A 27,144-nucleotide genomic window follows, 5' to 3' on the forward strand; every position below is an offset into this window, starting at 1 on the left:
GGGGTGGTATTTGGTGAACTCTCACGTGTCTGTGACCTGTTGTTGGCAGGTGGAGACTACATATGTTACCAGTGCGGTAGGTATCAGGGTGTTGGCGTTTGTGTGGTATTGGATTGGATTGTGTTTCATTCATTTGCATGATTAAAAACATAAGTTCTCATCCTTCAATCTTCATTTGACCTTTTGCTACTGCCTCTCTGAGTGGGGGAGTGCTTGAGTGCCATGCAATGCAGTGGAGTGGGGTAGAGGAAGGTGGAGTGGGGTAGAGGAAGGTGGAGTGGGGTAGAGGAAGGTGGAGTGGGGTAGAGGAAGGCGGAGCGAGGTAGAGGAAGGCGGAGCGAGGTAGAGGAAGGCGGAGCGGGGTAGAGGAAGGCGGAGCGAGGTAGAGGAAGGCGGAGCGAGGTAGAGGAAGGCGGAGCGAGGTAGAGGAAGGCGGAGCGGGGTAGAGGAAGGCGGAGCGAGGTAGAGGAAGGCGGAGCGAGGTAGAGGAAGGCGGAGCGGGGTAGAGGAAGGCGGAGCGGGGTAGAGGAAGGCGGAGCGAGGTAGAGGAAGGAGGAGCGGGGTAGAGGAAGGTGGAGCGAGGTAGAGGAAGGCGGAGCGAGGTAGAGGAAGGCGGAGTGAGGTAGAGGAAGGCGGAGTGGGGTAGAGGAAGGTAAGCGGGGTAGAGGAAGGCGGAGTGGGGTAGAGGAAGGCGGAGTGGGGTAGAGGAAGGCGGAGTGGGGTAGAGGAAGGCGGAGTGGGGTAGAGGAAGGCGGGTGTGGGGTAGAGGAAGGCGGAGTGGGGTAGAGGGAAGGCGGAGTGGGGTAGAGGAAGGCGGAGTGAGGTAGAGGAAGGCGGAGTGGGGTAGAGGAAGGCGGAGTGGGGTAGAGGAAGCGGAGTGGGGTAGAGGAAGGCGGAGTGAGGTAGAGGAAGGCGGAGTGAGGTAGAGGAAGGCGGAGTGAGGTAGAGGAAGGCGGAGTGGGGTAGAGGAAGGCGGAGTGGGGTAGAGGAAGGCGGAGTGGGGTAGAGGAAGGCGGAGTGGGGTAGAAGAAGGCGGAGTGGGGTAGAGGAAGGTAAGCGGGGTCGAGGAAGGCGGAATTGGGTAGAGGAAGGTAAGTGGGGTAGAGGAAGGCGGAGTGGGGTAGAGGAAGGCGGAGTGGGGTAGAGGAAGGCGGAGTGGGGTAGAGGAAGGCGGAGTGGGGTAGAGGAAGGCGGAGTGGGGTAGAGGAAGGCGGAGTGGGGTAGAGGAAGGCGGAGTGAGGTAGAAGAAGGTGGAGTGAGGTAGAGGAAGGCGGAGTGGGGTAGAGGAAGGCGGAGTGGGGTAGAGGAAGGCGGAGTGGGGTAGAGGAAGGCGGAGTGAGGTAGAGGAAGGCGGAGCGGGGTAGAGGAAGGCGGAGTGAGGTAGAGGAAGGCGGAGTGGGGTAGAGGAAGGCGGAGTGGGGTAGAGGAAGCGGAGTGGGGTAGAGGAAGGCGGAGTGAGGTAGAGGAAGGCGGAGTGAGGTAGAGGAAGGCGGAGTGAGGTAGAGGAAGGCGGAGTGGGGTAGAGGAAGGCGGAGTGGGGTAGAGGAAGGCGGAGTGGGGTAGAGGAAGGCGGAGTGGGGTAGAAGAAGGCGGAGTGGGGTAGAGGAAGGTAAGCGGGGTCGAGGAAGGCGGAATTGGGTAGAGGAAGGTAAGTGGGGTAGAGGAAGGCGGAGTGGGGTAGGGAAGGCGGAGTGGGGTAGAGGAAGGCGGAGTGGGGTAGAGGAAGGCGGAGTGGGGTAGAGGGAAGGCGGAGTGGGGTAGAGGAAGGCGGAGTGGGGTAGAGGAAGGCGGAGTGAGGTAGAAGAAGGTGGAGTGAGGTAGAGGAAGGCGGAGTGGGGTAGAGGAAGGGCGGAGTGGGGTAGAGGAAGGCGGAGTGGGGTAGAGGAAGGCGGAGTGAGGTAGAGGAAGGCGGAGCGGGGTAGAGGAAGGTGGAGTGAGGTAGAAGAAGGTGGAGTGAGGTAGAGGAAGGCGGAGCGGGGTAGAGGAAAGTGGAGTGAGGTAGAGGAAGGCGGAGTGGGGTAGAGGAAGGCGGAGTGAGGTAGAGGAAGGCGGAGTGAGGTAGAAGAAGGCGGAGTGGGGTAGAGGAAGGTAAGCGGGGTAGAGGAAGGTGGAATTGGGTAGAGGAAGGAAGGGGGGGAGAGGAAGGCGGAGTGGGGTAGAGGAAGGCGGAGTGGGGTAGAGGAAGGCGGAGTGGGGTAGAGGAAGGCGGAGTGGGGTAGAGGAAGGCGGAGTGAGGTAGAGGAAGGCGGAGCGGGGTAGAGGAAGGTGGAGTGAGGTAGAAGAAGGTGGAGCGAGGTAGAGGAAGGCGGAGCGGGGTAGAGGAAAGTGGAGTGAGGTAGAGGAAGGCGGAGCGGGGTAGAGGAAGGCGGAGTGAGGTAGAGGAAGGTGGAGCGGGGTAGAGGAAGGTGGAGCGGGGTAGAGGAAGGTGGAGTGAGGTAGAGGAAGGCGGAGCGGGGTAGAGGAAGGTGGAGTGAGGTAGAGGGGGTAGAGGAAGGAGGAGCGGGGTAGAGGAAGGTGGAGTGAGGTAGAGGGGGTAGAGGAAGGGGTTGGGGGTGAGAAAGACAGTGAGACTTTCAGTAGGTCTCAAGTGTTGCTCTCTAACTTCGTCTTTCTGTTACTGTCTGTATCCCTCTCCTTAACTCCTCTTTCCACCTCCCCAGGTTGTCTGGTGCAGGTGGAGAGGAGGGGTCTAGAGTCTCACCTGTTAGAGTGTGAGTTCCGCAGCAGGGCGTGTCCTAGCGGCTGTGGCCACACGCCCCTCTCTGTAGACCAATCACAGCACAACTCTGTTGCGGAGCTACGAACAGAATTGGAGCTGCTCAGGTTTGTGTGTTTGAGGAGATGGATTGAGATATATTAGGATGTTATATCTGTGTCTTACTAACAAATCCTTGACAAAGCTGTGCCAATATTTACAATATTCTAGAACCTCAAGGGCGACGTTATTGCTTTTCTGCAATGGATATTGTGATTTATTGTGACACGTGTGTTTGTGTGTGTTGCAGGGCAGAGATGTTGGGTAAGGTGGAGGAGGTGAGGCGTGAGATGGAGTCGAGGCTGGACTCTCAGAGGAGACACATGGTGCAGAAAGAGTCTCTGCTGAAGAGCGAGGTGGAGGACCTCAAGGTGACACACACATATGTACTAACTATAGGAATGTGTGTGTTTGTGTGTGTGTTATGACACATCCCTGTGTGTGTGTGTAGGGCCAGGTGTCGAGGGTGGTGTGTGATGTGCGGGCTCTCTTGGGGGAAGAGCGCCTGCGGAGACAGGAGTTGGCAGAAGCGGATCTAGAGAAGAGGGAGCTACTGGAGATTCTCCGGAGCCTGCAGCCATGCAGGGGCCAGCGGAACAGAGACGAGCCAATCAGAGGACTGCATCAAGAAGACGGGACAATTAGGAGCCAGCATCAAGTGGAATACCCAACCAGGGCCCTGCTGAGGGCGGGGCCAACACAGGCTTCTACCCAATCACTACCCTCGGCTTTGCCTACTCCAGCCTTATACCCGCCTACCTCCCCACAGCCAGGGGAGGGGTCACGCAAGGCCCGCCCCCGCAGCCTTACCCTCGACTGCATCAAGAGCAGAGAGGTCACCGTCATCTGAGAGGCCATTCCTAATGTTACCGGGTTATGTTCAGTACCGGGTTATGTTCAGTACCGGGTTATATGTTCAGTACCGGGTTATGTTCAGTACTGGGTTATGTTCAGTAGGCACAAATGAGAGAAAATGCTTTAACTTCCTCAATTCCTTCTTCATTTAACCGTCACACATTTTTTAAATCTGGTGTTGCATCCCCTGAACGCACCCTTGATGATTGGCAGATACCTGTGACATTGCTTCAACTCAGAGAAAACCAGCCTGCTGAGATCCTAAATAAAGTCTGCTGAAACACCTCTGATCTCTGGTCCTCTTAAGGTACAATAGTCTTACTCCATCTACTCTAATGGATTGGAATTATATACAGCTCATCATGCATTTCTTACATTGCATATACCCCATGCATCGATCCGTCTGTCAATCCATCCATACTAACATACCACAGTGAGGAACACTAACACACGACTCCAGACAGCGCTCTCAATCACAGAACTTTATTGAGTCTGAACAACAATGTAAAAGAACTAAAACATAATACAACAAATTCCACACATCATCAATAGAATCCCACAGAGGACACGTTTCCATGGAGATGATGTACTCATTATTCCTGATTGGTCCGTTAAGAGCCGTGATGGGCTTCAGTCATTGGCCAGGTTTGTTTACCTGGTGAAGGAGCGAACGTGTCGTCCCCTCCCTCCTCCGCTGCCTCCCCCACCGCTAAACTTCCCCCTGGGACCCCCTCCCCCTCCTCCTCCCTGACTCAGCCACGACAGGCCTGTACCCCACGACCTCGAGGGCGCGGTCCCGCGGAGCCAGGCGATATGCACCTGGAAGAGAGGGAGCGAGAAGAACAAGGGTGACCATCAGTAATTGTGCATGAAAGTATTATCTTGTATTCATGTTGTTCTCTGAATATGTATGTGTGTGTTTATACAGTATGTACGTGTGCATACGAGTATGTGTGTACCTGCAGGCTGCTGGCGTGAGGGCAGGGGGCCGCGTGTGAAGTTGCTCTGCCCGCCCCTGGCATCACTGTATGTTCCTCTGTGGGTAACCGGTGGCAACAGACCACTCCACGACGTGCCACCTCGCCCACCCTCACGGCGGGCATTATAGTTACCTAGAAGGGAGGGGGATGGGAAGACATGTTAGTCAAAGTTTCTTTAAAAGACAACAGACCCACTTGTTAGTTTACAGCGATCTGTTTGTGTGTGTGTCAACATACCAGACAGCAGCACTCCTTTAGGCTGCGGTGGGGTGAAAAAGCGTGTCTGCTGGCTGTGGAAAGCAGCCCTGCCTCTGTTCCCAGTGAACAGGCCTCTGGTGGGGGGTTTGGGGGAGCTCTTAGGGGGTCGCTTGGGGGGCAACAGGCCCAGGGGAGTCCCAACATCTTTAAACTCCGCCGCCACAAAGTCATCCACATGCATGCTGGGAGGGCGCGAAGTGTTCTGTTTGCGCTGCCGGAAGATGTCGTTGGAGCGAAAGGGCTGTCCCCCGAAGCCCCCCCTACCTCGACCGCGAGGAGCAGCCATCATGTGGGCTCTCTTAGCTGGCTCGATGTAGTCTGACTTACCACTGCAGGGAGGAAGAGGACGACACAGGCATCTTTGTTAACATTTGGGTCACATACAATCACATTATGTACCTGAAGGTGATAAAAGTATGTGTGTGTGTACCTGGTGATGAAGGTCTCGTGTTTGTGCTTGCCCAGCCTGAAGCCCTTGTTAGTTTTGGTATGACTGGGAGACAAGGGCTCGGACAGGAAGGAGCGTTCCAGCTCTGACTTCAGGTCCAACTCTGGACAACACTCCTGGGCCAGGCCGAGCAGGTCCACCTTCACCTAGAGACAGAGAGGTTTACTCACACACGCACGCACGCGCACACGCACGCACACGCACACACACACACACACACACACACACACACACACACACACACACACACACAGGTGTCTCACCATGTCTAGTTCAGCCTCCATGTCGTCAGTGTGGAAGGGGGAGAACCACAGAGCCTTCAGCTGCTCATCCAACACCTCTGACAACACAAACACCGTCCTGCAGGAGAGAACACAGACAGTCAGAACAGGACCCACACAGCTTCGGGTCAAAACTGGGTCCATAGCATGTCAGTGGGGCATTCAAGACAAGCCAAATTCCCCAAAAAGATTGAGTTCATACAGGTGCATAATTTAAAAAAACAGTTGATTAAAATTTCACTTTTGTTAAAGGTACACTATGTAGAAATCGCTCCGTCATTTCCTGGTTGCTAAAATTCTAGTACAGTGTAGAGAATCATTGTACGATCTAAACCGCATTATAAACTGGGTGGTTTAAGCCCTGAATGCTGATTGGCTGACAGCCGAAGTACATCAGAATATGACAAACACTTATTTTCACTGCTCTAATTACGTTGGTAATCAGTTTATAATAGCAATAAGGCACCCCGGGGTTTGTGATATGGCCAATATACCACAGCTGAGGGCTGTGTCCTGGCACTCCGTGTCCGTGTTGCGTCATGCGTAAGAACAGCCCTTAGCAATACAGTCCTGTAGTTTAGAACGGCTATCAAAGACTGGAACATGTTCCGGGATTCTTCCGATGACATTGAGGAATACACCACATCAGTCACTGGCTTCATCTATAAATGCATTGAGGATGTCGTCCCCACAGTGACTGTACAAACATTCCCCAACCAGAAGCCATGGATTACAGCCAACATTCGCACTGAGCTAAAGGGTAGAGCTGCCACTTTCAAGGTGCAAGACTAACCCGGAATCTTACAAGAAATCCCGCTATGCCCTGCGACGAACCATCAAACAGGCAAAGCGTCAATACAGGGCTAAGACTGAATCATACTACACCGGCTCAGACGCTCGTCAGAAGTGGCAGTATTACAGGTTGCTATTACAGACTACAAAGGGAGCACAGCGGCGAGATGCCCAGTGACATGAACCTACCAGACGAGCTAAATCACTTCTATGCTCGCTTTGAGTCAAGCAACACTGTGGCATGCATGAGAGCATCAGCTGTTCCGAACGACTGTGTGATCACGCTCTCCGTAGCCGACATGAGTAAGACCTTAAAACAGGTCAACATACACAAGGCTGCGGGGCCAGACGGATTACCAGGACGTGTGCTCCGGGTATGTGCTGACCAACTGGCAGGTGTCTTCACTGACATTTTCAGCATGTCCCTGATTGAGTCTGTAATACCAACATGTTTCAAGCAGACCACCATAGTCCCTGTGCCCAAGATCACTGACCATCTCGAATCCCACCGTACCTTCTCCGCTGTGCAATCTGGTTTCTGAGCCGGTCACACCTCAGCCACGCTCAAGGTACTAAACGATATCATAACCACCATCGATAAAAGACAGTACTGTGCAGCCGTCTTCATCGACCTGGCCAAGGCTTTCGACTCTGTCAATCACCATATTCTTATCTGCAGACTCAGTAGCCTCGGTTTTCCTAATGACTGCCTTGCCTGGTTCACCAACTACTTTGCAGACATAGTTAAGTGTGTCAAATCGGAGGGCATGTTGTCCGGTCCTCTGGTAGTCTCTATGGGGGTGCCACAGGGTTCAATTCTCGGGCCGACTCTTTTCTCTGTATATATCCAATTTGTAAGTCGCTCTGGATAAGAGCGTCTGCTAAATGACTTAAATGTAAATGTAAATGTAATATCAATGATGTTGCTCTTGCTGCGGGCGATTCACTGATCCACCTCTACGCAGGTGACACCATTCTATCTACTTCTGGCCCCTCCTTGGACACTGTGTTAACAACCCTCCAGACGAGCTTCAATGCCATACAACACTCCTTCCGTGGCCTCCAACTGCTCTTAAACACTAGTAAAACCAAATGCATGCTTTTCAAACGTTCGCTGCCTACACCCGTACGCCCGACGAGCATCACCACCCTGGATGGTTCCGACCTAGAATATGTGGACATCTATAAGTACCTTGGTGTCTGGCTAGACTGTAAACTCTCCTTCCAGACTCATATCAAACATCTCCAATCCAAAATCAAATCTAGAATCGGCTTTCTATTTTGCAACAAAGCCTCCCTAGTAAAGCCTTACCCTAGTAAAACTGACTATCCTACCGATCCTTGACTTCGGTGATGTCATCTACAAAATGGCTTCCAATACTCTACTCAGCAAACTGGATGCAGTTTATCAGTGCCATCCGCTTTGTTACTAAAGCACCTTATACCACCCACCACTGCGACCTGTATGCTCTAGTCGGCTGGCCCTCGCTACATCTTTGTCGCCAGACCCACTGGCTCCAGGTCATCTACAAGTCTATGCTAGGTAAAGCTCCGCCTTATCTCAGTTCACTGGTCACGATGGCAACACCCACCCGTAGCACGCGCTCCAGTAGGTGTATCTCACTGATCATCCTTAAAGCCAACACCTCATTTGGCCGCCTTTCCTTCCAGTTCTCTGCTGCCTGTGACTGGAACGAATTGCAAAAATCGTAGAAGTTGGAGACTTAACTCCCTCACCAACTTTAAATATCTGCTATCTGAGCAGCTAACCGATCGCTGCAGCTGTACATAGTCCATCGGTAAATAGCCCACCCAATTTACCTACCTCATCCCCATACTGTTTTTATTTATTTACTTTTCTGCTCTTTTGCACACCAGTATCTCTACCTGCACATGACCATCTGATCATTTATCACTCCAGTGTTGATCTGCTAAATTGTAATTATTCGCCTACCTCCTCATGCCTTTTGCACACAATGTATATAGACTCTTTTTCCCCTTTTTTTCCTGTGTTATTGACTTGTTTATTGTTTACTCCATGTGTAATCTGTGTTGTTGTCTGTTCACACTGCTATACTTTATCTTGGCCAGGTCGCAGTTGTAAATGAGAACTTGTTCTCAACTAGCCTACCTGGTTAAATAAAGGTGAAATAAATAAATAAATAAAAAATCCAGGGCCTCTACACCAGGCGGTATCAAAGGAAGGCCCTAAAAATTGTCAAAGACCCCAGCCACCCCAGTCATAGACTGTTCTCTCTAATACCGCATGGCAAGCAGTACCGGAGTGCCAAGTCTAGGACCAAAAGGCTTCTCAACAGTTTTTACCCGCAAGCCATAAGACTCCTGAACAGGTAACCAAATGGTTACCCGGACTATTTGCATTGTGTGCCTCCCAACCCCTCTTTTACTCTGCTGCTACTCTGTTTATCATACATGCATAGTCACTTTAACTATACATTCATGTACATACTACCTCTATTGACGTGACCAACCAGTGCTCCCGCACATTGGCTAACGTGCTATCTGCATTGTGTCCCACCCACCAACCCCTCTTCTACGCTACTGCTACTCTCTGTTCATAATATATGCATAGTCACTTTAACCATATGTACATACTACCTCAATCAGCCTGACTAACCGGTGTCTGTATATAGCCTTGCTACTGTTACTTACCTACACACACACATTTTTTTTGCACTATTGGTTAGAGCCTGTAAGTAAGCATTTAACTGTAAGGTCTACTACACCTGTTGTATTCGGCGCATATGATAAATAAACTTTGATTTGATATTGGACATATACCACACCCCCTCGGGCCTTATTGCTTAAGTGAAATATATCTTCCATGACTGTTTCTGCTGTTTGAAGCTGGTGTGCAAAACCGAAAGTAAAAGATGCAAAAATTAAATTTAAGAACTGGAAGCATAAAAATAGCACACATATAACAGACCTACCACTTATAGACGTGCGTTCAGTGAGAATGACAGATCTATAACTCACATTTCTAAGTGAATTTGTTCAGCTCGCACAAAAAGTTACACATTGCAGCTTTAACGGTGTCTATTGGGCCAACAGTGTCAGTGGGCGGTACCTGTGGTTGAATTGGGCCAATAGCGTGTCAGGGTTGGGTAGAGTGGGCTCCATCTCAGGGGGAGAAGATGTGTCCATAGTGCTCTCCAGCGTCTGTCGTAGACCAATCACATTCTCCAACAGGGTCTCCAATGAATCCTCCTCCTTGCACAGCTTCTACAAACACACACAACAGTTACTTCCACTACTTCCGACCGGAGATCTGTACTTGCATTTATAATAATTACTATGCACAAAGTGTGTGTGTACCTTAATGTGTTTCTCTAGTGTGTTTAGAGGGTGTGTGTCAGTCTCCTCCCACTGCAGCAGAGCCTTCATCTCTGAGCCAGTCAGAGCCACAGACCTTGGGGGCGGAACCAGCCCGGACTCTTCCCCTCCACTCTCCTCCCCACAGCAACCCTGGGTATGAAAAGAGAGAGTGACAGAGACGATAATTAATGATATATGGGCGGATCGGCCTTCACATCGGCAGATAATGGTTGACTGGAAAATGGTTGATCATGTTAATAATGGTTGATCATGTTGAAATTGACTTTTTGGGGGTTTTACCAGAGGGTCAGTGTTGAGGATCTGTCGTAAGAAGTCCAGCAGAGCAGAGAGGAGTTCAGCCGAGTCTTTCCTGAAGGAGAACACCTGTCTCTTCAACAGAGCACACACACTGGCACTGTGCTTCTTCAGAGCCCTAAAAACACACCTCTAAAGTTGAATTCGGTGTTCCACAGGGTTCAGTGCCTTAACATTACATTTAAGTCAACTACTATTGTCTATATACACATGCTACACTTGCATTGATCTAAATTCCTGGCAGTGAGGAGTGTGTGTGTACCCTTTAAGGTGGTAGAGTCCATATTCATGTTCTGTGAGGAACATGAGTGTCCTGAGACAGGTGAGGAGCAGAGCGGCACTGCTCTCTCCGTTCCCCAAAACCTCCATCAGAGAGTCGCACACTGATGAGATCATTTCCCGTCCTGGCAGGGCATTGGCCAGTTGCTCGGCCTCTGACACACACCCCTCGGCTGGGTGGGGCACCACCAGAGAGATGTCCTAACACACACACACATACACACAGCAGAGTTAACCCAATGAGTCCCACCATTTACAAAAACGTCTGTAGAGTCAGAATGATTTGAGATGCTTGGCAAAGGCTGACTGTCAGGAACACAAACACGTAACATGTTTAGTCTCTGATGCTCATAAACTACACAAGAGTCGTTAGAAGGTAAGGAGTTCTTCTACATAGAAGACCATAGTAAATCCCAGGACATTGTGTCTATAACACTGTAAGGGGTTCTTCTACATAGACGACCATAGTAAATCCCAGGACATAGTGTCTATAACACTGTAAGGGGTTCTTCTACATAGGAGACCATAGTAAATCCCAGGACATAGTGTCTATAACACTGTAAGGGGTTCTTCTACATAGGAGACCATAGTAAATCCCAGGACATCGTGTCTATAACACTGTAAGGGGTTCTTCTACATAGAAGACCATAGTAAATCCCAGGACATAGTGTCTATAACACTGTAAGGGGTTCTTCTATATAGACGACCATAGTAAATCCCAGGACATAGTGTCTATAACACTGTAAGGGGTTCTTCTACATAGACGACCATAGTAAATCCCAGGACATAGTGTCTATAACACTGTGATAAGCTCACATAGTTGCTGTTATAAACTCTGAACAGTTGTCACTGACTAGTTAGATATTCATTTTCCAGTGAGCAAACAATTTCTGTACTTGGAGCATTCTTATAACTACATTTCTATCGAGTTTTTGCTCTGTCAATAAAACTCCTGAATGCAACTGTTTATGTCAAATAGCTAGGTGTTCTACTTGTAGCCTGGTTGTCCTGAAAAGAACATGGTAAAACACCTCATTGTGAGACTAAATATAACAGCTGGACATGCAGAAAAATGAAAGTCAGATCAATGTCTTGGGACTGATGGGGTTAAACAGCTTTCTCTATCCCTCTACCGCTCCCTCTTACCTGGCTCAGCCTGATATACAACCCCCTGCTAATCTGACACATAGTTCAGACTAAAGAGCATCCACAAAGACCTACATGTTTATGAACATAACACGCATCAATTCACCCCATACCTCTCCATTGTTATAGCTGGAGGAAAGACAACAGCTAGTGGATGAAGTGCATTAGCTTCATACAATATCAGGTGCTTCGTGTGTTACCTGGTCACACAGTGACTGCAGGACAGTCCCCACCAGCTCTGCACAGTGCTGTTGTGGCAGGGCGTGGTCAGCAACGGGAACCAATAGGGACAGTAGCAGGGGGAAGATATCAGCCAATGGCTCGTCTCCAGGGGCGGAGCCAGAGAGCAGGTGTAACGTTGCGATCTTACAGGCTCTCTGGGAAACCAGGGTGTCGAATAGAGAGAGGAGACGCAGGACCTGCCCCCAACCGGGACTCTTACCCTCAACACTGAAAAACACAACCACACATACCGAAATCACAAACACAACCACACATACCGAAATCAAAAACACATACCAAAATCAAAAACACAACCACACATACCGAAATCAAAAACACACCCACACATACCAAAATCAAAAACACACCCACACATACCAAAATCAAAAACACACCCACACATACCAAAATCAAAATCACACCCACACATACCAAAATCAAAATCACACCCACACATACCGAAATCACAAACACACATACCGAAATCAAAAACACACACACACATACCAAAATCAAAAACACACATAGCAAAATCAAAAACACAACCACACATACTAAAATCAAAAACACAACCACACCTACCGAAATCAAAAACACACCCACACATACCAAAATCACAAACACACATACCGAAATCAAAAACACACCCACACATACCAAAATCAAAAACAGAATCACACATACCGAAATCAAAAACACACCCACACATACCAAAATCACAAACACAACCACACCTACCGAAATCAAAAACACAACCACATACCAAAATCACAAACACACATACCGAAATCAAAATCACAAACACACATACCGAAATCAAAAACACACCCACACATACCAAAATCAAAAACACACCCACACATACCGAAATCAAAAACAGAATCACACATACCGAAATCAAAAACACACCCACACATACCAAAATCACAAACACAACCACACCTACCGAAATCAAAAACACAACCACACATACCAAAATCACAAACACACATACCGAAATCAAAAACACACCCACACATACCGAAATCAAAAACACACCCACACATACCAAAATCAAAAACACACCCACACATACCGAAATCAAAAACACACCCACACATACCGAAATCAAAAACACACCCACACATACCGAAATCAAAAACACAACCACACCTACCGAAATCAAAAACACACCCACACATACCAAAATCACAAACACACATACCGAAATCAAAATCACAAACACACATACCGAAATCAAAAACACACCCACACATACCGAAATCAAAAACACACCCACACATACCAAAATCAAAAACACACCCACACATACCGAAATCAAAAACACATCAGAGAAGGTAGCATGGTGGTTCTAATATGGACGTGAAATAATATCTATCCAAAGCCAATTTGGGATTTATTTGGCTTGCCATCTTAGTTCAAGAGGTGCATAAGGGTGTGTTTGCGACTGTCTTACGGCTGTAGTTCCCCCAGCAGGAATTCCAGCAGGGTCTTCATGATGAGGGTGGCGGTGGGAGAGGAGAGGTCAGCCAGCTGGACACACACACGTCGCAGCATGGCCAGCAGCGGAGGACAGCTAGTTCCACACACACACCCGAGGGCGTCCGCAAACACACCCCACTGCACCCGCAGGTGCATGCTCCACAACTTCCTGGTGTTCAACGCTACAGCCACGTCCTGGACAGAGATCACCTGGAGGGGGACAGGCACAACACACAACTAGAAATCTGTTTCCCTTCGGTTTAGATGTTTCCAACATGAAAGTCCTACAGCTTTCAATCCACATGCATTGACTAGTTTGTTAAATGTCAATCCGACGACCTCCAGATTGTTGCTGATGATGGCTGTAGCAACATGAGAAGCAGCAGGTGTGTGTGTGTGTGTGTGTACCTGCGTGCTCTGCATGGGCAGGGGAAGTGGCAGCAGTTCAGACAGCAGGGTGAGGCCAGAGAAGAGTCCCTCTGGTGCTTTCAGTAGAGAGCCCAACACCTCCTTCAGCATCAGAGACCATGTGTTACTGAGCAGAGTCTCCTCTGTGTGGGTCATCTACAGGGGAAATGATACCCAATTTATTACATGCACGCAACACACACACACACAACATTATGTTAAAGGTCAATCAGAACCTGCCTGTTCGCTGACTCCCTGTGTGAAGGTGAGCAGCACATCTACGATGAGGGCCTGAACCTTGGTCTCCTCCCAGTCTAGACGTCCAGAGGACGGGGCTGAACACACGACCATGTGTAGAGTCACCAACGTGCTCGCCACACGCGTGTCCCTGAACTGGAAGGCCCCGCTGCGCAACAGCTCTGTTAGCATGGTCCGCAGCAGCCTTAGCGTGTTAGCGCACACGCCAAGGATCATACAGCGCTGTGGGGTGGGTCCCATGTGTCCGTGCACACGCCAGGCAGGCAGCAGCACGCTACACAGCTTCTGGAGCACACAAACACACGTGTCCAAGCCCTCCCCAGAAAACAACTGCACCCCTGCTAGACTCCACTTCAGATCTCTCTGCTGAGCCTCTACGGCGGGAGGTGGACAGGCGATCTGGCAGAGGACCCTCAGCGCAGAGATCAGTCCACTTCCCTCTAGAGTCAACACGTTCTGGACGTTCTACAGGGACACGCACGGGACAGACAGGACAGAATGGCTTTCTGTTAGTAATATGACCAATAATACACATGTACATACACTATTTTATTTACATCAGCCACACACAGTGCATTCGGAAAGTATTCAGACCCCTTGACTTTTTCCACATGTTACTTTACAGCCTTATTGTAAAACTGATTAAATAGTTTTCCCCCCTCAATCTACGCACAATACCCCATAATGACGAAGCAAAAACAGTTGAAAAAAAATAAACATTGCAAACATAAATAAATAAATGAAACATCACATTTACATAAGTACTCAGACCCTTTTTTCAATACTTTGTTGAGGCACGTTTTGCAGACGTTACAGCCTTGGGTCTTCTTGGGTATGATGGTACAAGCTTGGCACACCTGTATTTGGGGAGTTTCTCCCGTTCTTCTCTGCAGATCCTCTCAAGCTCTGCAGGTTGGATGGGGAGCATTGCTGCACAGCTATTTTTCGGTCTCTCCAGAGATGTTCGATCGGGTTCACGTCCGGGCTCTGGCTGGGCCACTCAAGGACATTCAGAGACCTGTCCCGAAGCCACTCCTGCGTTGTCTTGGCTGTGTGCTTAGGGTCGTTGTCCTGTTGGAAGGTGAACCTTCTCCATAGTCGGAGGTCCTGAGCGCTCTGGAGCAGGTTTTCATCAAGGATCACGCTGTACTTTGCTCTGTTCATCTTTCCCTCGATCTTGACTAGTCTCCCAGTCTTGGCTGCTGAAAAAAAATCTCCACAGCATGATGCTGCCACCACCATGGTTCACAGTAGATATGGTGCCAGGTTTCCTCCAGACTTGACACTTGGCATTCAGGCCACAGAGTTCAATCTAGAGCAGAGAATCTTGTTTCTCATGGTTTGAGAGTCTTTAGGTGCCTTTTGGCAAACTACAAACGGGCTGTCATGTGCCTTTTACTGAGGAGTGGCTTCCGTCTGGCCATTCTACCATAAAGACCTGATTGGTGGAGTGCTGCAGAGATGGTTGTCCTTCTGGAAGGTTCTCCCATCTCCACAGAAGAACTCTGGAGCTCTATCAGAGTGACCATCGGGTTCTTGGTCCACTCCTTGACCAAAGCCCTTCTTCCCCGATTGCTCAGTTTGGCCGGGAGGCCAGGAAGAGTCTTGGTGGTTCCAAACTTCTTCCATTTAAGAATGATGAGGCCACTGTGTTCTTGGGGACCTTCAATGCTGCAGAAATCTTTTGTTACCCTTCTCCAGATGATCTGTGCCTCGACAGTTAAGAACAAATTCTTATTTGCAATGACGGCCTAGGAACAGTGGGTTAACTCAGAACGACAGATTTGTACCTTGTCAGCTCGGGGGTTTAAACTTGCAACCTTCCAGTTACTAGTCCAACGCTCTAACCACTAGGCTACCCTGCCGCCCCACTATGCATGCCAGTCTCTCTTGGCTAAGAGTTGAGGAAAGACTGACTGCTTCTTATAAAAACAACAAGTGAAGCAATGTGTTGGAAATTCCAAATTGTTTGCATAGTCAACTTACACACAGGACTGACACACACACACACACACACAATCACACGCCCCACCAGACATGCCACGAGGGGTCTTTTCACAGTCCCCAGGTCCAAAACACATTCAAGGAAGTGTACAGTATTATACACAGCCATGACTCCCTTCCATCTTATACAGCACAAGTGAACCGCAAACCTGGTTGAAAAGAACAAATAAACCAACACCTCACGGCACAAGGCCTCTCCCGCATGTGACCTACTTGTTGTGCATATGTACTGACATGTATGTATAACCGATCGATGCGCACACACACACACGTTAATGTTTTTAAATTGTCAAGTCTTTTGTCTCAAATGTATTTTTTGTTATGTGTCGTACCCCAGTCAGACCCCAGTCGGAACCCCAGTAAGACCCCAGTAAGACCCCCAGTAGGACCCCAGTCGGAACCCCAGTAAGACCCCCAGTAGGACCTCAGTCGGAATCCCAGTAAGACCCCAGTAAGACCCCCAGTAGGACCTCAGTCGGAACCCCAGTAAGACCCCAGTAAGACCCCCAGTAGGACCCCAGTCGGAACCCCAGTAAGACCCCCAGTAGGACCCCAGTAAGACCCCAGTCGGGTAAGACCCCAGTGGGACCCCAGTAAGACCCCAGTCGGAACCGAGTGGGACCCCAAGTGGAAACCCCAGTCAGACCCCAGTCGGAACCCCAGTAGGACCCCAGTAAGACCCCAGTCGGAACCCCAGTTGGAACCGGGTGGGACCCCAGTGGGAACCCCAGTAAGACCCCAGTCGGAACCCCAGTTGGAACCCCAGTCGGAACCGGGTGGAACCCCAGTAAGACCCCAGTCAGAACCCCAGTAGGACCCTAGTTGGAACCCCAGTCAAACCCGAGTGGGACCTCAGTGGGAACCCCAGTAAGACCCCAGTCGGAACCCCAGTAAGACCCCAGTTGGAACCCCAGTAATACCCCAGTAAGACTAGCTGTCGCCATTGAAGATCCTAATAATTCAAATCAAACAAGCTGACTCCATGGTGAAGGACATCTCTGCTGAAATCCACCAAAGGAGTGGTGCAGAGACCATGCTTTATGGAACCCCAGTCGGAAACCCAGTGGGACCCCGGTAAGACCCCAGTAAGACCCCAGTAAGACTAGCTGTCGCCATTGAAGATCCTAATAATTCAAATCAAACATGCTGACTCCATGGTGAAGGACGTCTCTGCTGAAATCCACCAAAGGAGTGGTGCAGAGAACATGCTTTATGGAATTTAGGTCCGACTATATGAATAAAATGGATTATAAAACGCTTACCTTGTACTTATGTTTGTCCTTTAGTTGCGTGCCTGTCTTTGTTAGCTGAAATCCATACTTTTTCAAGTATGGACGCTAATCAAATACAACCACAGACTGTTTGCCAGTTGCTGTTGCTCTAAGATGGCAACTCAGCGCATATCTCAACAAGGAAACAGTCGGAGTCTCAACAAGGAAACAGTCGGTGGATGTTTTTGAATAACATTATTGAAAAAGTCTGGATTTCAGCAAACAAAAGGCACGCAACTACAGAGGACAAACTCAGGTACAAGTTAACGTTTCATAATTATAATATATATATTTTTAAGTATTGACCTTGGGCGAATCGATGTAGTCGTTGCTGAATTCCACAAAGCCTGATCTCTGCTTCACTCGTTGTTAAAGGAAGATTCTGATGAAATCCACCAATCAGTGGAGTTTAGTCAGCTAGTTATATCAAAGCAAGTCGGTGTGTGTGTGTGGGTGTGTGTGTGTGCGCGTAGGGAGCCTGCAGCCATGTCATCATTATGAAGGATTAAACAAACAGCAACAACAGGTTATCACTCCTTGGGGACATGTAGTGTAACGGCTCACCTGTTTGATGTAGTCTATGAGGCTGGGGATGCTGCCCATCTCCAACTTCACCTTGTCCAGAGGTTCCAGCCACTGACTCAGCTCTGGAACACAACACCAACACTGAGAGGATCACTTAGTGTTGCAGTTCACCTTCGCAAGGAATTCTGAATAGTAGTTTAACACGTTTTTGTTGTTTTTTGGGGGGTACTTTTCTCTCCAATATCGTAATATCCAATTGATAGTAACAGTCGATCGCAGCAACTCCCCTGCGGACTCGGTAGAGGCGAAGGTTGAGAGCCATGTGTCCTCCGAAACACGACCCACCAAGCCGCACAGCTTCTTGAAACACCGCTCGCTTAACCCGGAAGCCAGCCGCAACATGTCGGAGGAAACAACGTCCAGCTGGCGACCGAAGTCAGCTTGCAGGCGCCCGGCCCGCCACAAGGAGTCGCTAGAGCGCGATAGGACGAGGAAATCCCAGCCGGCCAAACCCTCCCAAACCCAGACGACGCTGGGCCAATTGTGCGCCGCCTCATGGGTCTCCCGGTCACGGCCGACTGTGATACAGCCTGGGATCGAATCCGTCGATGCAGTGCCATAGACTGCTGCGCCACTTGGGAGGCCTTCAACACATTTCTAAGGGGTGATGGGTAGGGCTATGTCATTACAATGATAGAGTTGGGTGTAGAAGTATTTTACCAGTTCACCCATTGTTGATAAGGTTGGTTTGGAGTTATAGGTCAGAGGTTAGGGGTTAAGGTTGGATACCAACCTGGCGTTGTTATAGTCAGGGGTCAGGAGCTACGCACCCTGTAGTTTAGCGTTGGTGTCATCAGCCTTGGCCAGGATGAGTAGAGGAGCAGCGTGTTGTTCCATGTTACGGAGATCATTGGAGTTCTGAACCACCATCAGCACCAGCATACACGCATAGTTATAGGTCACCGCCTTCCGGGCCTTGGCCTCCCCGTGTCCGTCCTTGCTGTGGTGCTGCAGCAGCGTAACCAGACAGGAGAGGTTGTTCTCCAGGCTGAAGACATGGGCCACAGCGCTCCTCCCAGTCTGTGTGAAGGTGATGAGGTAGAGGGCATGGAGCATGCTCAGTACCTCCGCACTGTCCCCCTCCTCTAGCCCCACCCCTCCCTCCCCACCGGCAGTCACGTGACTCATCAGCTCAGACACGCTCTGGAGGGCATGCAGCGCCTGCATCAGCCACACCCCCAAACCCTCTTCACCCAAACCGGGGCCCGAGAACCCGCCGTCGCCCCCAGTGACCATAGGCTCCTCTCCCTCAACCTCGGCGATGGTTGCTAGGAGGCGGAGCAGCAGGTTGGTTGGCGTGGGCTGGGCCAGCATGAAAAGCAGTCCTGATTGGGTGAGAGACAGAAAGTGCAGGACTTCCCTGACGGCGTGAGTGACACCTGTATGCCCTGCCGCCACTGCTGCTGACAACACCACTGCCGAGCTCTCCAGGAAGTGACATGCATGCATGTACCTGTGGGGTGGGGGGGGGAGAGTTATTAGTACAAATGACTGTGTGTGTGTGAGTGTGTGTGTGTTCTGTGTTGTACCTACCTGTACAGTGTAGGGTAGGGGTCGTCTCTCTCCTGTGGACCAGTAATGCGTGCGGTTGTAGGGAAGGCCTTTCCAGGGGGCTGGACCATGGTGTGGGGGCGGTCTCTAAAAGGTGATGTAACTCTTCTAGAACTCCAGCCAACCTATCCAGCTCAGCCTCGCTGACAGGGGAGGGGCCTAATGATGTCTCCTCCTCCATGGCTATGTCAGGCTCCTCCCCCTCATCCTGAAAAAAACACTAATAATTATTATATATTTTTTATATATATTTTTTACCTTTATTTAACTAGGCAAGTCAGTTAAGAACAAATTCTTATTTTCAATGACGGCCTAGGAACAGTGAACTGCTTGTTCAGGGGCAGAACGACAGATTTGTACCTTGTCAGCTCGGGGATTCGAACTTGCAACTAGTCCAACGCTCTAACCACTAGGCTACCCTGCCCCCCCATATACTGATATACTGTAGTAATTATGTGGACAGTAGAACCTCAGTCATAGAAACCCCAGAGTTCCACACTGAACTGGGAACTGGTTATGAAATAGGAAACTTTATCAGACCCTGTTCTTAAAACGCAGATCTCCAGTCAGCGTGTGCTTACCTGCAGAGGCTCGCTCCAGGCTGCCGCTGTCCTCTGCAGGTCAGTCATAACCTCATAGGCGTGGCCTTTCTGCAGAATGGCGTTGCCCGCAGTTACCACCCGCACGGTTTCCTCCCCCAGGAACAGCTGCACCAACCGCTGCGGGGGGGAGCGACACACAACCTCAGTTAGAAACACACGCAGCCTCTCTATTATAAGGTCTTCATGTGTACCCATGTATGTCTATGGCCCCTCTCACCTGGTATCCACTCCTCTCCATCTCCCCCTCCTGTAGGAAGGCCTCCACACCAGCGGGGGCACTGGTCAGAGCATCCAAAGCCCTTAGGATACACAGCTTCAGTGTGGACGACACATGGTCCACCTGGAGCAGCTCCAGTAGGAGCTCCAGGGCTCCCTTGTGCAGCAGGGCAGTGAGGCCCTGTGGGCACTCGGCCAAGCAGGAAGCCAGCTTAGCTCCAGCTTTCAGCTGCCTGAGGTTTAGAGCAATGGGTTGGGTCAGCGCTATCTCCATACTAAGACCCTGGAGAGCCCATTGGACCAGAGCTCCAATAGGCCCCTCCCATTCCCCCTGTCCAATCAGAAAGCCCAGCCCTCTAGCGAGCAGCCCTGATGCCTGCTCTAGGGCCGTGACCCAGCGGGAGTCACGGTCCTCTCCTATCCCAGCCAGGAGCTCTCTCATCTGGGCAACAACCTCAGCCTCTGCCCCTTCTCCACCTCCAGGTCCCTCTGGACCAACACACACAGCCCCCCTAGCCCTCTCCAGCTGGGAGTCGAAGCGGGTCTTGTAGGGAGGGGTGAAGTAGAGCAGTGGGCGTAGCTCTCTTTCATAGGGGTCGTACTGGACTGGGGGCACAGAGGCCAGGTCTTCAGGGGTATAGTCAATGTCAAAACTGGGCAGCTTAAAACTCCCATTGTCCAAGTCATCCTCATCACTACTGATCTCCTCATAACCATCATCACCTGGAGAGAGGAGGGAGGGTGAGAGAAGGAGGGTGAGGGAGGGAAAAATATTGTAAAACAACAAAAACACAAACACAGCAAAAGAAAAGGCCTCACTCACAACACTCACATAAGTGCTAAAACATTAATAACATTAATTACAGTTCACTCAACCAATGTTAGAGAACCACAGCAGACAGGCACAGTTTGTCATGCAAGTGGATCTGATACTACAGCAGCAACAGCCATGGCTCTAAGCCTTATGATTACAGCTGGTTAGGCTGGTTATAACAGCACTGAGCAGGGTGTAGGGGTCTGAGCAGGGTGTAGGGTGGAGGGGTCTGAGCAGGGTGTAGGGATCTGAGCAGGGTGTAGGGTCTGAGCAGGGTGTAGGGGTCTGAGCAGGGTGTAGGGTCTGAGCAGGGTGTAGGGTCTGAGCAGGGTGTAGGGGTCTGAGTAGGGTGTAGGGGTCTGAGTAGGGTGTAGGGGTCTGAGCAGGGTGTAGGGGTCTGAGCAGGGTGTAGGGGTCTGAGCAGGGTGTAGGGGTCTGAGCAGGGTGTAGGGGTCTGAGCAGGGTGGAGGGGTCTGAGCAGGGTGGAGGGGTCTGAGTAGGGTGTAGGGGTCTGAGCAGGGTGTAGGGGTCTGAGCAGGGTGTAGGGGTCTGAGCAGGGTGTAGGGTCTGAGCAGGGTGTAGGGGTCTGAGCAGGGTGTAGGGGTCTGAGCAGGGTGTAGGGGTCTGAGCAGGGTGTAGGGGTCTGAGCAGGGTGTAGGGTGGAGGGGTCTGAGCAGGGTGTAGGGATCTGAGCAGGGTGTAGGGTCTGAGCAGGGTGTAGGGTCTGAGCAGGGTGTAGGGTCTGAGCAGGGTATAGGGTCTGAGCAGGGTGTAGGGGTCTGAGTAGGGTGTAGGGGTCTGAGTAGGGTGTAGGGGTCTGAGCAGGGTGTAGGGGTCTGAGCAGGGTGTAGGGGTCTGAGCAGGGTGTAGGGGTCTGAGCAGGGTGTAGGGGTCTGAGCAGGGTGTAGGGGTCTGAGCAGGGTGGAGGGGTCTGAGCAGGGTGGAGGGGTCTGAGCAGGGTGGAGGGGTCTGAGCAGGGTGTAGGGGTCTGAGTAGGGTGTAGGGGTCTGAGCAGGGTGTAGGGGTCTGAGCAGGGTGTAGGGGTCTGAGCAGGGTGTAGGGTCTGAGCAGGGTGTAGGGGTCTGAGCAGGGTGTAGGGGTCTGAGCAGGGTGTAGGGGTCTGAGCAGGGTGTAGGGGTCTGAGCAGGGTGTAGGGGTCTGAGCAGGGTGGAGGGGTCTGAGCAGGGTGTAGGGGTCTGAGCAGGGTGTAGGGGTCTGAGCAGGGTGTAGGGGTCTGAGCAGGGTGTAGGGGTCTGAGCAGGGTGTAGGGGTCTGAGCAGGGTGTAGGGTGGAGGGGTCTGAGCAGGGTGTAGGGGTCTGAGCAGGGTGTAGGGGTCTGAGCAGGGTGTAGGGGTCTGAGCAGGGTGGAGGGGTCTGAGCAGGGTGTAGGGGTCTGAGCAGGGTGTAGGGGTCTGAGCAGGGTGTAGGGGTCTGAGCAGGGTGTAGGGGTCTGAGCAGGGTGTAGGGTTGAGGGTCTGAGAAGGGAGTAAGGTTGAGGGTCTCAGCAGGGTGTAGGGTTGAGGGGTCTGAGCGGGGTGTAGGGGTCTGAGCAGGGTGTAGGGTTGAGTGGTCTGAGCAGGGTGGAGGGGTCTGAGCAGGGTGGAGGGGTCTGAGCAGGGTGTAGGGGTCTGAGCAGGGTGGAGGGTTGAGGGTCTGAGAAGGGAGTAAGGTTGAGGGTCTCAGCAGGGTGTAGGGTTGAGGGGTCTGAGCGGGGTGTAGGGGTCTGAGCAGGATGTAGGGTTGAGGGGTCTGAGCAGGGTGTAGGGTTGAGGGGTCTGAGCAGGGTGTAGGGTTGAGGGGTCTGAGAGGGGTGTAGGGTTGAGGGGTCTGAGACGGGTGTAGGGTTGAGGGGTCTGAGACGGGTGTAGGGTTGAGGGGTCTGAGAAGGGTGTAGGGTTGAGGGGTCTGAGAGGGGTGTAGGGTTGAGGGGTCTGAGCAGGGTGTAGGGTTGAGGGGTCTGAGCAGGGTGTAGGGTTGAGGGGTCTGAGAGGGGTGTAGGGTTGAGGGGTCTGAGAAGGGTGTAGGGTTGAGGGGTCTGAGCAGGGTGTAGGGTTGAGGGGTCTGAGAGGGGTGTAGGGTTGAGGGGTCTGAGAAGGGTATAGGGTTGAGGGGTCTGAGAAGGGTGTAGGGTTGAGGGGTCTGAGAGGGGTGTAGGGTTGAGGGGTCTGAGCAGGGTGTAGGGTGGAGGGGTCTGAGCAGGGTGTAGGGTTGAGGGGTCTGAGAGGGGTGTAGGGTTGAGGGGTCTGAGCAGGGTGTAGGGTTGAGGGGTCTGAGAGGGGTGTAGGGTTGAGGGGTCTGAGCAGGGTGTAGGGTTGAGGGGTCTGAGAGGGGTGTAGGGTTGAGGGGTCTGAGAGGGGTGTAGGGTTGAGGGGTCTGAGACGGGTGTAGGGTTGAGGGGTCTGAGCAGGGTGTAGGGTTGAGGGGTCTGAGACGGGTGCAGGGTGGAGGGGTCTGAGCAGCATGCCGAGGCACACAAACTGTCTGTCCTGCCGTCACACAGGAGCCCCCCTACCTTCCTCCATCTCTTCCTCCTCCTCACCCTCCTCCTCTTCCTCCTCCTCATCCTCAGGGGCGCTACACTCTGTCCGTGCATCATCCTCTTCTTCCGGCTCTTCATCCTCTTCCTCCTCCCCCTCTTCCTCAGGCTCGGCGTCTGAGTAGGGTTCGTCGGCAGGCAGTGAGCTGCGCTCAGGTGAGACCGCCTCCAGGTAGTCCTCCCCTCTTTCAGTCGGCTCCGCCTTGGCCACTCCAACTGAGACAGTCACCATGGACACCACAGTTGGTTATCAAGGCAACCAAAGAGGGCATCAGGTATACACAGACACAAGCTTGCACAAATACATGGAAACATTTCTTTTGGCAAGGTTAGCTAGTTGAATATACAGTATGAAATGTGTCCCTGTGAGATGAACATAGAGACGTAGAGAAGTGTGTGTGTTACCGGTCACTGGGACCGGCTCCTCATCATCATCATCTGGTGGGGGCGGTCCAGGAGGGGTGCGGGGGCCTCTGGGAGCTGGTCTGGGGGGACTGCCATTATACTGCTCCTCCTTATCCCACTCTGAGACACACACAGTTTAGTCCACCTTGTGTTTTCCTTTTGCCATGGGAAATATGATAGTATTGTGATAGTGGTATCTTGGCAACCCTACTATGAGTCTTTACTCACCTTGTTTGATGATCCTCTTGAGGCCCGTCTGTTGTTGGGGGGGTGGGGGAGGGGGAGGTGGGGGAGAGTCCCGGTCGTGACCATGTGACCTTTCTGCTGTACCGTACACTGCCACCGTCAGACTGGTGTACCATCCACGCAGCACCAGACCATCTGTGTTCACCTACACAACACACACACTCACCATTACAAACACACAGCGACACACACACAACACAGTTCACCTGTAGAGAGAACAGTGACCTTTCTACAGACAGAGGGGGATGGAGTCTTTACCTTTCCATTGGGCCTGAAAACGATGGACTTGTTTTCGTCATATTCAAAACTGTAAGGACGAGACAGCGAGAGAAAGAGAGACAGAATTATCACATTTTCATTAGTAGTGGAGCAGGCTACAGTAGAGGGGCTGGTGTACTGCAAGTTCTCTCTCAGGTGAACAACGGCCTGTGAGCACTTGACTAACATTAGGTTGTGCCTGTGTTCTCGGTTGGAATGATCGATGTGGCATTCTGGGTTCCATATTCTGTTGTGTGTGATTCTGCAGGTGCAGAAACAGGGCTAAGTGTCTGGCGACCCGTCTCGGAGTGAACAAGGACTAAGACAGTAGTCACAGATTGGTCTCTGCCCTGACAGCTTCTACAGGTGAGACTTAAGCTCTCAAATACTTTCATAGACACATTCCGGGAAGTGAAAAAATGGGAGGGGTGGGGAGAGAGAAATAGACAGATACTGGGAGGGCAGGAGCAACAGAGAGAGACAGGAAGAGGTAGAGACAGAGGAAGAGGTAGAGAGAGAGGGATACAGACAGAGGAAGAGGTAGAGAAAGGAAGAGGTAGAGAGAGAGATACAGACAGAGAGAGAGTAGAGAGAGGGGATACAGACAGAGAGAGAGAGGTAGAGAGAGGGGATACAGACAGAGAGAGGAAGAGGTAGAAAGAGGGATACAGACAAAGAGAGGAAGACGTAGAGAGAGAGGGATACAGACAGAGAGAGAGAGGTAGAGAGAGAGGGATACAGAGCTTGAGAGAAATAGAGGTATAGTTGAGAACCACTCGTTGGAAACAAGTGCTTTAATGAATACTTTTAAGTGCTATCCTCTGGGTCCACATTGTACATTTCTGTTGTATATGTCTTTTACACAAACACATTCAATTCAAATAGAATGTACAAAGTGTTACTGACCTGCCCAGTCTGTGGAAGCAGGCGCTGCTGGGTTTAGTGAGGTTGTTGAAGAAAAGCTCCAGCTGGAAGGAATGAGGCGATGTCTCCCTGGAAACACAGACAGGAACAGGATATGACATCACCACTCAGCCCCCCCCCCTTCAGCCACATGAGAGATCCTGTCTGTCTGGCTACAATTACCTCACAAATCACCCAACTACCCGGTGAGAATGAGTCCAAACTGAACATTACAGCTCTGGGGCCTCATTTATCAATTAATTGTTTTATTTTACCTTTATTTAACCAGGCAAGTCAGTTAAGAACAAATTCTTATTTACAATGACGGCCTAGGAACAGTGGGTTACCTGCCTGTTCAGGGGCAGAACGACAAATTTGTACCTTGTCAGCTCGGGGTTTGAACTTGCCCAACGCTCTAACCACTAGGCTACCCTCCCACCCCAAATCAATATTGAGTAGAAACTTCTATAAAATACTTCTTACGAACGGAATTTAGAATGTTCGTAAACATAGAAAAAGTTTGATTTATCAAACAATCCTACGAGCTCCATGCATACACCGGAAGGAGATAATTGCTGATAAATATCAAATGTTCTCAGCCTCAGTGCTTACATTTACATTTAAGTCATTTGGCAGACGCTCTTATCCAGAGCGACTTACAAATTGGTGAATTCACCTTATGACATCCAGTGGAACAGCCACTTTACAATAGTGCATCTAAATCAGGGGTGTCAAAGTCAAATGGACGGAGGGCCAAATAAAAAATTTAGCTACAAGCCGAGGGCCGGACTGTTCGAATGTTCATTGAAAATTTTTTAAATGACGCATATAGTCTAGTGAACCTAATTGAACCTACTGAAAACCTAACAAATATATTCCAATATGATCAGATAAATAAAGCAATATTTTCTTATGGCTCTGTCAGTAATCTTTAATTTTCAACAGACACAAAAGACAAATTTCCTTTATATAAAAATCCCCATAACATGAACATTAAATGAAAGAAACCGGTATTCAAGGCACCATCAGTAGCCTATATTTTCTATTTTAGCAAAAGTGGGCTAAATTTACTTCAAAGAAAAAAACAATAATAGCAATTTTCTATCATCCACTCAACTGAAATATTTTTAAAATATAATTGGATTGAAATACAATAAAATAAAGTGCAAAAATCTATTAATCAAAAACAACACTTTGTTTAAGGAGAAGTAACATGCAGTGAAAACAAATATTAAACTTTAACTTTTAAACTTGAACTGAGTAAAAACTCTAAATATGTGATTGCACAGTAATGTTCACTTGTTTGAGGTTGAGGGTGATACTTGGTGGTGTCCCATCTTTTCCACAAGTTCATCAATGTTCGGGGTAAGGCTCTGAGCTGAGGAAATCCTCAGAATTGAGTGGAGGTGTTCAGCAGTAAGTCGACTTCTGTGTGATGTTTTGTTCAGGTTCATCAAAGAAAAAAAGTTGTTCACACAGGTATGTGCTGCCAAACATAGACAACGTTTGAGCAGCCTGGATGCGCAGCTGGGGCATTGTGTCGGGGAGGAAACGGGCGAACTCCGCAGCACCCACTGCCGCATATTTTGCCCTCAGTGCATCATTGCATTGGAGGTCAATCAACTCCATTTGGAGGTTTGGTGGTGAGCTTTCCACGTCAACAGCAAATGGGTTACCGAGCAGTTCCAACCTGCTTTTTTGTGCTTCAAAGTCAGCAAATCGGCGTCGAAAGTCAGCGGCAAGCATACCTATTTTATCAGCCAACTGTGCGCTCGGGAACGCACTGGTAGAGAGCTTCTCTTTCATGGTCTGGCAGCTGGGAAAGTGGCTCAAATTTTCTTTCCGCATCTGCGTCTCCCACAGAGTCAGTTTGGTTTTAAATGCCTTCACTGTACTGTACATATCAGAGATGACATGATCCCGACCCTGCAGCTG

At 50.4% G+C, this 27,144-nt stretch overlaps 1 protein-coding gene and 1 pseudogene across 1 annotated transcript; one reads left to right on the top strand and one right to left on the bottom strand.

Moving 5' to 3' along the window:
* Positions 1-49: 49 nt before the first annotated feature.
* LOC135534987 (uncharacterized) lies at positions 50-3,894 on the top strand (the record flags this gene model as incomplete). The annotated part of the gene is made up of 4 exons (XM_064961750.1): positions 50-76; positions 2,589-2,823; positions 3,006-3,126; positions 3,207-3,894. Coding segments are annotated over 4 exons (782 nt in total), but the record flags the coding sequence as incomplete, so codon positions are not given.
* Positions 3,895-4,077: 183 nt separating this feature from the next.
* On the bottom strand, positions 4,078-25,342 carry LOC135534988 (protein virilizer homolog; annotated as a pseudogene).
* Positions 25,343-27,144: the final 1,802 nt, after the last annotated feature.

This window comes from Oncorhynchus masou, unplaced genomic scaffold (genome assembly GCF_036934945.1).
Source record: "Oncorhynchus masou masou isolate Uvic2021 unplaced genomic scaffold, UVic_Omas_1.1 unplaced_scaffold_4269, whole genome shotgun sequence".
Lineage (NCBI taxonomy): Eukaryota > Metazoa > Chordata > Actinopteri > Salmoniformes > Salmonidae > Oncorhynchus > Oncorhynchus masou.